General features: G+C 47.2%; 1 protein-coding gene across 5 annotated transcripts in view; it reads left to right on the top strand.

The window, feature by feature from the left end:
- DAG1 (dystroglycan 1) overlaps positions 1-14574 on the top strand; it is a 103440-nt gene that overhangs the window by 77910 nt on the left and 10956 nt on the right. For 4 of the 5 annotated variants that reach the window (XM_056525253.1, XM_056525255.1, XM_056525254.1 and 1 more), the window contains exon 2: positions 12956-13304. In XM_056525253.1, the coding sequence (XP_056381228.1) occupies positions 13023-13304 (282 nt within the window). In that variant the 5' untranslated portion in view covers positions 12956-13022. Of the gene's footprint in view, positions 1-25; positions 159-12955; positions 13305-14574 lie in introns of those variants that run through there. The other variant, XM_056525256.1, reaches the window with a different exon arrangement.

Here is a 14574-nt window from a genome sequence, read left to right as displayed (position 1 = left end):
GGAGCGGCGGCGGCGGCGTCATCATCTGTGTTAGCCGCGTCCGCTGGGTGTATGGCCGCCGCTATGTCAGCCCTCTGTCCGGGCACCTACAGCTGGGAAGACGCGCAATGTTTGCGATAGTCTCGGCACTGAGCCTGTGGAGAACGGCGCTAGTGATAGTATGTATATGGAGGTCGGCGGTGGTGATACTGTGTATAATACTCTGTATAATACTCTGTATATGGAGGAGGGCGGCAGTGATACCGTGTATAATACTGTGTATCGTAATCTGTGGAGGACGGTAGTGGTACTGTGTATTGTAATCTGTGGAGGACGGCAGTGGTACTGTGTATTGTAATCTGTGGAGGACGGCAGTGGTACTGTGCATGGCAATCTGTATGTGGAGGACGGCAGTGGTACTGTGCATGGCAATCTGTATGTGGAGGACGGCAGTGGTACTGTGCATGGTAATCTGTATGTGGAGGACGGCAGTGGTACTGTGCATGGCAATCTGTATGTGGAGGACGGCAGTGGTACTGTGCATGGTAATCTGTATGTGGAGGATGGCAGTGGTACTGTGTATTGTAATCTGTGGAGGATGGCAGTGGTACTGTGGTAATCTGGAGGACGGCAGTGGTACTGTGCATGATAATCTGTGAAGGACGGCAGTGGTACTGTGTATGGTAATCTGTATGTAGAGGGGGCGGCAGTGGTACTGTGTATGGTAATCTGTATGTAGAGGGGGCGGCAGTGGTACTGTGTATGGTAATCTGTATGTGGAGGGGTCGGCAGTGGTACTGTGTATGGTAATCTGTATGTAGAGGGGGCGGCAGTGGTACTGTGTATGGTAATCTGTATGTAGAGGGGGCGGCAGTGGTACTGTGTATGGTAATCTGTATGTAGAGGGGGCGGCAGTGGTACCGTGTATGGTAATCTGTATGTGGAGGACTGCAGTGGTACTGTGTATGGTAATCTGTATGTGGAGGACGGCAGTGGTACTGTGTATGGTAATCTGTATGTGGAGGACGGCAGTGGTACTGTGTATTGTAATCTGTGGAGGACGGCAGTGGTACTGTGCATGGTAATCTGTATGTGGAGGACGGCAGTGGTACTGTGTATGGTAATCTGTATGTGGAGGATGGCAGTGGTACTGTGTATGGTAATCTGTATGTGGAGGACGGCAGTGGTACTGTGTATTGTAATCTGTGGAGGACGGCAGTGGTACTGTGCATGGTAATCTGTATGTGGAGGACGGCAGTGGTACTGTGCATGGTAATCTGTATGTGGAGGACGGCAGTGGTACTGTGTATGGTAATCTGTATGTGGAGGACGGCAGTGGTACTGTGTATGGTAATCTGTATGTGGAGGACGGCAGTGGTACTGTGCATGGCAATCTGTATGTCGAGGACGGCAGTGGTACTGTGCATGGTACTCTGTATGTGGAGGACGGCAGTGGTACTGTGCATGGTACTCTGTATGTGGAGGACGGCAGTGGTACTGTGCATGGTACTCTGTATGTGGAGGACGGCAGTGGTACTGTGCATGGCAATCTGTGGAGGACGGCAGTGGTACTGTGTATGGTAATCTGTATGTGGAGGACGGCAGTGGTACTGTGTATGGTAATCTGTATGTGGAGGACGGCAGTGGTACTGTGTATGGTAATCTGTATGTGGAGGACGGCAGTGGTACTGTGCATGGCAATCTGTATGTCGAGGACGGCAGTGGTACTGTGCATGGCAATCTGTATGTCGAGGACGGCAGTGGTACTGTGCATGGCAATCTGTATGTCGAGGACGGCAGTGGTACTGTGCATGGTACTCTGTATGTGGAGGACGGCAGTGGTACTGTGCATGGTACTCTGTATGTGGAGGACGGCAGTGGTACTGTGCATGGTACTCTGTATGTGGAGGACGGCAGTGGTACTGTGCATGGTACTCTGTATGTGGAGGACGGCAGTGGTACTGTGCATGGTACTCTGTATGTGGAGGACGGCAGTGGTACTGTGCATGGTACTCTGTATGTGGAGGACGGCAGTGGTACTGTGCATGGCAATCTGTGGAGGACGGCAGTGGTACTGTGCATGGTAATCTGTATATGGAGGATGGCAGAGGTACTGTGCATGGTAATCTCTATGTGGAGGACGGCAGTGGTACTGTGCATGGTAATCTCTATGTGGAGGACGGCAGTGGTACTGTGCATGGCAATCTGTGTGGAGGACGGCAGTGGTACTGTGTATGGCAATCTGTATGTGGAGGACGGCAGTGGTACTGTGTATGGTAATTTGTATGTGGAGGACGGCAGTGGTACTGTGTATTGTAATCTGTATGTGGAGGACGGCAGTGGTACTGTGTATGGTAATCTGTGGAGGACGGCAGTGGTACTGTGTATGGTAATCTGTATGTGGAGGACGGCAGTGGTACTGTGTATGGTAATCTGTGGAGGACGGCAGTGGTACTGTGTATGGTAATCTGTGGAGGACGGCAGTGGTACTGTGCATGGTACTCTGTATGTGGAGGACGGCAGTGGTACTGTGTATGGCAATCTGTATGTGGAGGACGGCAGTGGTACTGTGTATGGTAATTTGTATGTGGAGGACGGCAGTGGTACTGTGTATGGTAATCTGTATGTGGAGGACGGCAGTGGTACTGTGTATTGTAATCTGTGGAGGACGGCAGTGGTACTGTGTATGGTAATCTGTGGAGGACGGCAGTGGTACTGTGTATGGTAATCTGTGGAGGACGGCAGTGGTACTGTGTATGGTAATCTGTATGTAGAGGGGGCGGCAGTGGTACTGTGTATGGTAATCTGTATGTGGAGGACGGCAGTGGTACTGTGTATTGTAATCTGTGGAGGACGGCAGTGGTACTGTGTATGGTAATCTGTGGAGGACGGCAGTGGTACTGTGTATGGTAATCTGTGGAGGACGGCAGTGGTACTGTGTATGGTAATCTGTGGAGGACGGCAGTGGTACTGTGTAGAGATGAGCGAATTTACAGTAAATTTGATTCGGCTCGGCAGTTGATGACTTTTCCTGCATAAATTAGTTCAGCTTTCAGGTGCTCCGGTGGGCTGGAAAAGGTGGATACAGTCCTAGGAAAGAGTCTCCTAGGACTGTATCCACCTTTTCCAGCCCACGGGAGGACGGCAGTGGTACTGTGTATGGTAATCTGTCTGTAGAGGGGGTGGCAGTGGTACTGTGTATGGTAATCTGTCTGTAGAGGGGGTGGCAGTGGTACTGTGTATGGTAATGTCTGTAGAGGGGGTGGCAGTGGTACTGTGTATGGTAATCTGTCTGTAGAGGGGGTGGCAGTGGTACTGTGTATGGTAATCTGTCTGTAGAGGGGGTGGCAGTGGTACTGTGTATGGTAATCTGTGTGTAGAGGGGGTGACAGTGGTACTGTGTATGGTAATCTGTGTGTAGAGGGGGTGGCAGTGGTACTGTGTATGGTAATCTGTAGAGGGGGTGGCAGTGGTACTGTGTATGGTAATCTGTGTGTAGAGGGGGTGGCAGTGGTACTGTGTATGGTAATATGTCTGTAGAGGGTGTGGCAGTGGTACTGTGTATGGTAATCTGTATGTAGAGGGGGTGGCAGTGGTACTGTGTATGGTAATCTGTCTGTAGAGGGGTGGCAGTGGTACTGTGTATGGTAATCTGTATGTAGAGGGGGTGGCAGTGGTACTGTGTATGGTAATCTGTCTGTAGAGGGGGTGGCAGTGGTACTGTGTATGGTAATATGTCTGTAGAGGGTGTGGCAGTGGTACTGTGTATGGTAATCTGTATGTAGAGGGGGTGGCAGTGGTACTGTGTATGGTAATCTGTCTGTAGAGGGGGTGGCAGTGGTACTGTGTATGGTAATGTCTGTAGAGGGGGTGGCAGTGGTACTGTGTATGGTAATCTGTGTGTAGAGGGGGTGGCAGTGGTACTGTGTATGGTAATCTGTGTGTAGAGGGGGTGGCAGTGGTACTGTGTATGGTAATCTGTAGAGGGGGTGGCAGTGGTACTGTGTATGGTAATCTGTGTGTAGAGGGGGTGGCAGTGGTACTGTGTATGGTAATCTGTATGTAGAGGGGGCGGCAGTGGTACTGTGTATGGTAATCTGTCTGTAGAGGGGGTGGCAGTGGTACTGTGTATGGTAATCTGTATGTAGAGGGGGTGGCAGTGGTACTGTGTATGGTAATCTGTCTGTAGAGGGGTGGCAGTGGTACTGTGTATGGTAATCTGTATGTAGAGGGGGTGGCAGTGGTACTGTGTATGGTAATCTGTCTGTAGAGGGGGTGGCAGTGGTACTGTGTATGGTAATCTGTCTGTAGAGGGGGTGGCAGTGGTACTGTGTATGGTAATCTGTGTGTAGAGGGGGTGACAGTGGTACTGTGTATGGTAATCTGTGTGTAGAGGGGGTGGCAGTGGTACTGTGTATGGTAATCTGTAGAGGGGGTGGCAGTGGTACTGTGTATGGTAATCTGTGTGTAGAGGGGGTGGCAGTGGTACTGTGTATGGTAATATGTCTGTAGAGGGTGTGGCAGTGGTACTGTGTATGGTAATCTGTATGTAGAGGGGGTGGCAGTGGTACTGTGTATGGTAATCTGTATGTAGAGGGGGTGGCAGTGGTACTGTGTATGGTAATCTGTATGTAGAGGGGGTGGCAGTGGTACTGTGTATGGTAATCTGTCTGTAGAGGGGGTGGCAGTGGTACTGTGTATGGTAATATGTCTGTAGAGGGTGTGGCAGTGGTACTGTGTATGGTAATCTGTATGTAGAGGGGGTGGCAGTGGTACTGTGTATGGTAATCTGTCTGTAGAGGGGGTGGCAGTGGTACTGTGTATGGTAATCTGTCTGTAGAGGGGGTGGCAGTGGTACTGTGTATGGTAATCTGTCTGTAGAGGGGGTGGCAGTGGTACTGTGTATGGTAATCTGTATGTAGAGGGGGTGGCAGTGGTACTGTGTATGGTAATCTGTATGTAGAGGGGGTGGCAGTGGTACTGTGTATGGTAATCTGTATGTAGAGGGGGTGGCAGTGGTACTGTGTATGGTAATCTGTATGTAGAGGGGGTGGCAGTGGTACTGTGTAGCTGTAATCCTTTCAGTAGTGAGTACAATCTGCTGCCTCCTACCCTCATGTATTTGATCAGATTCCAGGAGGACATGAAGTTGTACTGTGTAACAACGGTCTGTGAGGTAACCCCTTGCCCGTCCCTCCTAGGCCCACAAACCTGGTCATGCACTGTATGATTATTATGATATATACGCACAAGTCTCATCCCCAGGAGGGGCGGACACTGAGCACCCGCCGTGTATACACATAAGGTTAGAGAGCGGCCGCCATGTCCTTCTGGGGTCGGCCGGCTCCGCAGTCTGCAGGACTATACATGGTTGGTGGTCTCTCTAGCTCCGGCCTCTCACTGTGGATTTGTCCTGACTAATGTAGCTGCTAATTCCTGTGGTTGGTCCTTGTGTCCTGGACATTAGGTGCAGTTGGTTTGGCCCCGTGTGGTGCAGATCGGCTGTAACCTATGACCACATTGCAGCAGGTTTATCTTGCATATTTCTTACTCATTTCCTTTACACTTCTAGTTCCGTGTCCTCTGCACCTGATTCAGAGCGGATCATATGATGGCTGTTTGCACAGTGTCCTGGACTGTGTGGTTTGTTTGGGGTGGGGGGGTCACAGTGGTGGTCAGCAGTACAGGGCAGCTGTGTGTGTGGTTACACATTGTCTAGAGGAATGTGATGCCGCATCTCATTACCCTTCCTGCTTATTGAACTTTCCCCTCTTCCTCGCTGCATTCTTTGTATTATGTAGGAGCCTCCATGAGCCTCCAGTCTCTACATGTTCTGTCCTGGTGCTGTGTCCTCATTGTATTAGTTTACTAAAGCTAAATGTGGCTACATGTGGACCCCCCCCCCCGACTCGGGTACAACCTATCCTTACTGTTGTAGGATCACTCATAGGCAGCAGAGTAGACACAGAAGTAGTGAGTAGCCAATCAGATTTTACTACCCTTCTACTTCATCTGGTATCAAAATCTACAGCAAAATAAACACATGAACCCACCCAAAGGTTAGAGGTCATACCACACTTTCCCTGTACGTTTAGCATGTAAGTCAGCAACCTGTCAAAATATTGGTTTACTTTAAATTTTTTTTTTTTCTAAACTTCTGTTAGGTAGCTGTTACATCTCTGTCTGCCCCACCGTCTGCTGATTGGAGATGAACCCACCCCCCCCCCCCCCCCAAGCTATATGTCCCCTTGTAAAGATTTAAAACAAAAACGCCCATACTCGCCTTTCTCTGCCGGCTCCTGTGCAGTCCACAGCATTACCTCCACTCTGCAGGTAAATGATGACCTCTGTGCCGGAGGGCAGAAAAAGAAACTTGGCCTCTTGTGGCTGCCAGCATAATGCTCCCGGTGGCCACAAGAGTGATTGGCAGGGCAAGGAGCAAATGACTGCATTTAACTGTAAGGGCGTCATTAGGATGTGTATAAAGATAAATGCGGAACATGGGGACAGTACCAAGGAACAGCGAGACCCATTTTATTTTTTTTAGTGCCTGCACCCCCATATTTCTCTACTGCCCTGGCGCCTGGTAGTTGGGATCGGGACTTTTGCACGAGTACCAGTACTTGTGCAAATGTCCAGTATCTGCACCGATGCCTGTATTGGTGCATCCCTAATATGCTTTTCAGTCCCTCAAAATAAACATCTGTTCTCAAAATGGAACAAGTGTGTGACCATTTGAGTATTTGGCCCGTTAACTCAATCTGACCATCCCGTCATTAAACTCAATAAGACCATCCGTCTGGCACCCACAACCATTCCAGGTTTAAAGTCAATTAAATACAATTTCTTCCCCATTCTGCCCCTCAGTTTTTACAAAAGTAAGTTGTCTTGACCACGTCTACATGCCGAAATGTATTGTGTAACTGCCATGTGATTGGCTATTTGTGTTAACAAGCAATTTAACAAGTGTATCTGATAGTCGCCAGGGAGAGTAGGGACAAAAGTATTTGAACCTCCCTTTTTTTTATTTATCTTTTTATGGCATTCCATTCTAAATCCTTAGGTCTCAATGTGGACACTTATCCCCTATCCACAGGAGTCCAACCGCGATCAGTGAAAAAAACAAAAAACGTATACAGTGTTTCATCCGGACCAAAAAAACGTGTTAGGCTATGGTTTTTGGTCCAGGAAAAAAACGGACAAAACCGTACAAGATGCAACCGGATCCATCATTTGGCGTATGATTTTCAAATGAGAGTCAATGCATACGGTTTTAAAATTGAAAACTTATACGGGAATTGTATTGCAAAAACGTGGTGTGAATGCAGCCTTACGGATGGAAGATCCGGGAGTAGTGGAACTGTGGAACCGCCATAGCTTACAAACATACCGTGATACACACTTTTGGTCATACCGCCCGGCTCTATCTGGGAGGAAAGGCATTTGATGACCGGACTTGTTGCAGTGATGACATCATATTACAAGACAATTGTGGAATCTGACAGTCCTGAGTCTTGTTTACAGTGCCACCGGTACTGCCCCCTATATAACATCCAGTCTAGTGTCATGGAGCTCACCTCCTTTACCATACAGACCATATTACACTAGTTACATCCTAACCTGTAGTGCCCAGTAATGGTTGTGCTTCACCCCCTGCGTCCTTTTTTGTGTACACAAGTGCCCAGAAGTATCCATCGGTCTGAGACAAAAACTGGTGTAATTTGCCCACAGCGGGGGCACAACCAAACAAATTGATGAATCTGAACCAAGGTGTTTTGCTCATAGCAATAGGTTGTGGTGCTGCACTGCACTGGCCTCTATGAAGCCTGCGTTCCCACATGTGATCATGTCCGGTGCCAGCAGTGGGCATGGCAGGTCTATGGCCTCCTGTTCATTCTTGGAACCTAGAATAACCTTTTATTATCTGTCATTTTCAAAGTCATGTTGACTTAATCTTATTTATTGCTGCTGATTCTATAGGCCTTATCTAAGGTTCTCCTTATTACATTTGGGGAGGGGTGGCTGGAATCGCTGGTGTTGAACAGTGTGATGTCATTGTGGGTGTGTTAAACAGTGTGATGTCATAGTGTGTCTGGATCCTCTGGGCACCAAGCCCCATTACTTGATATAGGGATGGGACCCCACAACAAAGGTTAATTACTCTGTGCTTACAAGTATCATGTGCCGGATCCACAATGACTTTAAGAGCCACAGCAAAGTGTAATAACCCTGCTGAGTGTCTGTGATTTGTAGTGCTTCATATCTGTACAGAAGGTCCTCATTGCCTGTGGATGAATGCTCTTTGATGCTTGGTGCCCAAGTGGAGGTCATGTGACTAGATTTTAATGCTCCTATAAATAGGCGGGGTTCTGGGAGCAGTCACATACCCAGTGCTGTATTAATAGCCTTCCATAAACCGGCGGCCGCGTCTGGGTAGAGGGCCCCTGCTTCTGTAAGAAGATCTTCCCTGCTCTTTACCACATTCTTAAAGGCCCAGCCCTCTGTACACAAATGCTTTATCACTGTAGGATGAAAAGTTCTGAAATCTCCTAATAGATTTTTTGCTTCTAGTCTTTTGACATTTTCAAGATATCTGCTTGCTGTGAGTGAGGGGGAACATTCCTCTGCTTCATCTGACGGTTTGTTACAATTGTATCCAGTCTACACAGATCCTCTGTGAGCTACTTCAGATCTATACACAGAAATAGGGGGGCTCAACCACAATATAAAAGCTGGGTGCTACTTACAGTGTGGATCTAAAGTTAGGGCACCCCAGGTAAAAATTTGTATTAATGTGCATAAAGAAGCCAAGGAAAGATGGAAAAATCTCCACAAGGCATCAAATTACAGATTAGACATTCTTATATGTCAAGAAAAGTTAGATTTTATTTCCATAATTTACACTTTCAAAATAACAGAAAACAAAAAAATGGCATCTACAAAAGTTTGGGCACCCTACAGAATTTATAGCATGCACTGCATCCTTTGCAAAGCTGAGACCTGCCAGTGTCATGGATTGTTCTCAATCATCATCTGGGAAGACCAGGTGATGTCAATCTCAAAGGTTTTAAATGCCCAGACTCATCTGACCTTGCCCCAACAATCGGCACCATGGGTTCTTCTAAGCAGTTGTCTAGAAATCTGAAACTGAAAATAGTTGACGCTCACAAAGTTGGAGAAGGCTATAAGAAGATAGCAAAACGTTTTCAGATGTCAATATCCTCTGTTCGGAATGTAATTAAGAAATGGCAGTCATCAGGAACAGTGGAAGTTAAAGCAAGATCTGGAAGACCAAGAAAAATATCAGACAGAACAGCTTGCAGGATTGTGAGAAAAAGAATTCAAAACCCACGTTTGACTGCACAATCCCTCCAGAAAGAACTGGCAGACACTGGAGTTGTGGTACACTATTCCACTATAAAGAGATACTTGTATAAATATGGTCTTCATGGAAGAGAAGAAAACCTCTTCTACGTCCTCACCACAAAAATCAGCGTTTGAACTTTGCAAAAGAACATATAGGTCAAGCCTGATGCATTTTGGAAACAAGTTCTGTGGACCGATGAGGTTAAAATTGAACTTTTTGGCCGGAATGAGCAAAGGTACGTTTGGAGAAGAAGGGGAACAGAATTTAATGAAAAGAACCTCTGTCCAACTATTAAGCATGGGGGTGGATCAATCATGCTTTGGGGTTGTATTGCAGCCAGTAGCACAGGAACATCTCACGAGTAGAAGGAAAAATGGATTCAATAAAATTTCAGCAAATTTTGGATGCTAACTTGATGCCATCTGTGAAAAAGCTGAAGTTAAAGAGAGGATGGCTTCTACAAATGGATAATGATCCTAAACACACCTCGAAATCCACGGGGGATTACATCAAGAGGCGTAAACAAGGTTTTGCCATGGCCTTCACAATCTCCTGACCTCAACATAACTGAAAATCTATGGATCAACCTTAAAAAAAAAAAAGTGTGTGACAGATCGTATATGCCAAGTGGTATACTGATGTATAAAGTACTGTGCCCAAGTGCCAATAATTAAGGTCATAGTAGGATCAAAATCATAATACAAATCAATAACAGTTTGGACACAGTCTAGTTAGGAATGTAAGATATATTCAGAATGAACATCCCATAATACAAGCAAACCAATCGGGAGCCAGCGATCCAATGGAAAATCAGAGACCGGGCCGTTTCGTCACAAGCAACTTCCTCAGGGGTGTTGGGCACTGTATGTCCCAACATCTTATATATGCACATAATTGTATGGATGGGCAATTATGTGCAATACAATTATGTGTATATACAAGATGTTGGGACATACAGTTCACAACACCCCTGAGGAAGTTGCTTGCGACGGAACACGTGGGGTTCCTGCGGCCCAGTCTCTGATTTACCATTAGATCGCTGGCTCCTGATTGGTTTGCTTGTATTATGGGATGTTCATTCTGAATATATCTTACATTCCTAGCTAGACTGTGTCCATGCTGTTATTGCTTTGTATTATGATTTTGATCCTACTATGGCCTTAAATATTATTGGCACTTGGGCACAGTACTTTATACATCAGTATACCACGGGGCATATACGATTCTTATCACCACATCTGGGGAGTGGGGGTTCATGGCCCTGCTCCAAGATAGTGTTTTGGCTCTTAGTAGGGATCAACCGATTATCAGTTTGGCTGATATTCACGATTTTGGACATTATCGGTAACGGCAATAACCTTGCCGATAATGCCCCGCTGATACCACCACCACCGCTGTCCCATGGCCTCCCCCATCCCCGGTTTTATAATTACCTGTCCCCGGGGTCCGTGCTACTTCTGGCTCCTGCGGCGTCCTGCGCAGCGCAATGACTAGTGACGTCCTCAACGTGACTTCACCGTCAGTGTGCACTCTGACAGCTCAGGACGCCGCCGGAGCCAGAAGTAGCGCGGACCCCGGGAACAAGTAATTATAAAACCGGGGAGGGGGGAGGCAATGGGGCAGCGGTGGTGGTTGGACTAGGGATGACCCCAGGACAGGCAGGGGGAGAGAAGCCGGCGGTCTCTGGCCCCGCAAAAGCCGCTGCAGTTCATTGATTGATTTAAAGCGCCCGCTTTAAATCATTGATGGCCGAGGGGGGGATTGTGGAGAAATAGCTGATTACATATACCGGAATATCGGTGTAAGTTATCAGAATCGATATCGGTCGATCCCTAGCGCTTAGTGAGCAATTTTAATTGTTTTTAAATGTTTTTCACCATTATGTATGTCTTTTTTTTTTTTTTTTTTTTTTAAATGTAATAAAATATTGTGATATCACTATCAGATCTCTCATGTCCTGGTAGCTTCTCTTTACAGCCGAAGGCTCTCTGAGCACGCCGTGAGTTGTAGTTTTGCAACAGCTGGAGGCACACTGGTTGGGAAACACTGCTTTACACACATACATTGTAACGGGTTGCCTGCCCTAGTGGGGAGAAAAGCGTGGCAGAGACAATCCCATAGCCTTACAATATAAGTTTGTTGTTCTTGGCCCACTCTTCTCCCAGCTAGTTCTAGCTATTGGTTGCATCCTAAACACTTTTTTTTATTTATTTAAATTTTTTTTTAAATAAAGGAGCAGTGCCCATTTAATGTTGTGTTATTAGCTGTTCTGGTCCACGGTGAATAAATATTTTCTGGCGGCGGCTATTTTTGGAGCCCTCCCGTTTCATTCCCCTGTTCTGCCTCCTGAAGCCACATTACACATTCTCCCTGTGCTTGGATGACTATGGCTGACTGGACGAATGCATTGAGAATCTGTGTTGTTTCCTGCATCAGATTGGTGTCTTATAGGGGACGATCCCTGCGTCTCGCTTTTGTGGACAATGGATGTATGGTAGTTTATAACCAAATCTCCTATTGTGTCCAGTCTGCAGCTGCTCACCGCGCATGCGCCATAATACACATTGATGGCGCATATGTGGGCAAACTACACAGGGCCGCCACAGGGTGACATGCCCTGAGTGTCACACAAGGAGTGGGTGTGGCGTAAGTGGAAAGAAGCGCTGTGGACCCTGGGCCACCCCTCTCTTACACACCACAGGAATGGATTAGGAGGGGTGTTTTTTCTTTTTCAAATGAAATAAAGCAACCAAATAAATTTTAATAAAAAAATAAATAAAACTGTGTAGCCCATTTAACATCCATTGATCAAATGACAGATGCAATTAATGCTAAACTACAATCTTATAATGCCTATGCTACATAAAAGCAATTTAAAAACGGTGTCTATTTATCTTATCTAGTGATTAGAGCCTCTCGGGACCACATTGCCATTCGTGGTTCCTGGTCTGTGGCTTCTCAAATTGGAAAAAATGGTCACCAAGTGTCCTTTTCTGCCCAGTCTCTGTTGTGTTAGATCTAATTGACCTGCACAGTGACATGGATGGGATTCATTGTGCCTCAATACCGTACATTGTTACCCTGTAGCGTGGCGTTCACAGTGGCTGCGTGTGTCCGGCCTAGCACTTCCAGTGCAGTCTCTGGGGAGGGAGCGCTGTCGCTGAGGACGTGTATTCTGAACTTTGGAAGCTCCTCCGTCATATGTTTGTTGGTAGGGCATCAATTGGCAGCGCAGGCTCGAAACTGTCATCTAGAAGTATGTTTAGTCATAACAGATGGAGAGAAGATGTCAGAATACAAACTTTAAAATGCTGATCAGTTCTCTGCATGCAACGTGTAGTGTAAAGAATGATGATGATTTCATTCTGTAGAGCAGTGTTTCCCAACCGGGGGGCCTCCGGCTGTTGCAAAACTACAACTCCCAGCATGCCCGGACAGCCGATGGCTGTCCGGGCATGCTGGGAGTTGTAGTTTTGCAACAGCTGGAGGCCCACTGGCTGGGAAATACTGCTGTAGAGTATTAGTTGTATCTGTGATGGGAGATGGACTTCTTGTCTCTATTTTGCACTAACTGAATCTTTGTTTTTGTCTTTTTTGTTTTTTCCTCAGGTGTCAGTAATGTGGGAATGTAGTGTCCAGTGAGACTCCCTGTGTACCATTGAGCGCTGCTGTGAGGATGACGTCAGAAATGAATGTGCGAGGCGTGGCTTCCATCTCCAGGACTGTCATGGTGCTTCTCTTGGCCTCCTCGGCCTGGGCTGTGTGGCCAAATAACCCTGCAGAACTGACCAGAGACTGGGAAAATCAGCTGGAGGCCTCCATGCATTCCATCTTTCTTGATGCAAAAGAGACAGTAGCGCCAACAAGTGGAATCCCAGACAGCTCCACCAGGGTGGGCAGAGTGTTTAGGATTACTATCCCTCCGCATCTGCTGCCCTATGAAGGGAAGTCCATCAAGGTGAGAGCTTCTATGGGGCCATAATAGGAGGGATCATTAACCTCACCTCTCCTTTCAGTGTTTTTTCCTGCTCTACAGTCCTCACTCTTTAGGAAGGACCTTTTATCTCTATTCATCCTGAACTTCCTGGTTCACATATAAAATGCCTGAGCTACAATAAAACATGGCTGGGGGAGGGGACTTGTAAGAGATTTATTTTCAAGTCAGGACCACTATGAGTACTATAAAAGCAGTGGCATAATATAGTGGCTGTAGCATCCAGATGGTCATCGTCCAATAATAAAGATGCACAGATGGGAGCGCAATCTAAGGGTTCCCCCTTTATAACCCTCTGATCCAATCACCAGACAGATTAAAAGGAGCAAAAATTGCTGTCAGGTTACTAGAGAGCTGAGCTGTCACCAAGCCAGGAATCTTAAACAATCCTCCCCTAATCTGGCATTCCCTACCTGGCACACAACTAATGTAAACTTTGTGGTGAGGGCAGATCCGGATATGAGGGAGGTACTAATGAAGGACACACACACACACACACACACACACACACTAGTGCATTAAGGAGGGGACAGGAGGAGGCGGAAGGCTGTGCAGTCCAGTGTACTGCATTCTTATTATTTTGATTTAATTTTTATATCGGGGGGAGGGGGGGGGGGGCTGTGCACACCGGAGGTGGTGGGGTAGTGCACAGGTAAATGTACTACAGTCAGCAAGGCTGCATCTAGCCGTATGCTGGAGTTAGGGACTACTACATAGACCAGTGTACTGCAGTTATCAGGGGGCTGCACAGATCGGTGTACTGCAGTGAAGACCAGTGTACTGAGTAGGGAGGCTGTGCAGTTGTTACCAGGCCCTAAACATCTAATTACCAGTATTGTAAATGTCCTGGAATGTGGAGGATTTCACGGAAAAGCTGTTACCACAACTCGCGCAGAGCAGATTATAGCTGCAGCACCTCCCCCACTTCTGCTAAAGGTCACATACGCCATTGTGTGGAGGGAGCTGCACACTGGTTGTCTTCCCGGTGCTGCTTATTCCAGTCAGCGGCAGTGGAATTCGACCGAATTGTCTGCTCTCCTGTCTGTTGCATTGGGAAGCCTAACCAGCCGTATCATGTGACAACACGACCATCCTGGGCAAAGTAACATGCAATACTGCCTGCATCTCCTCATGGGTGCACCATCTGCAGGGGAGTAGTTTGCAGATCCATACACCCCTACCTTCTTTCCCCTTTACCACCCCTCTCCTCTGTTCTTCTCAGTGCCGGCACATC

The sequence above is a fragment of the Hyla sarda genome, chromosome 6 (genome assembly GCF_029499605.1).
Source record: "Hyla sarda isolate aHylSar1 chromosome 6, aHylSar1.hap1, whole genome shotgun sequence".
In the NCBI taxonomy this organism is placed as follows: domain Eukaryota; kingdom Metazoa; phylum Chordata; class Amphibia; order Anura; family Hylidae; genus Hyla; species Hyla sarda.
This window is presented reverse-complemented; position numbering and strand designations above follow the sequence as displayed.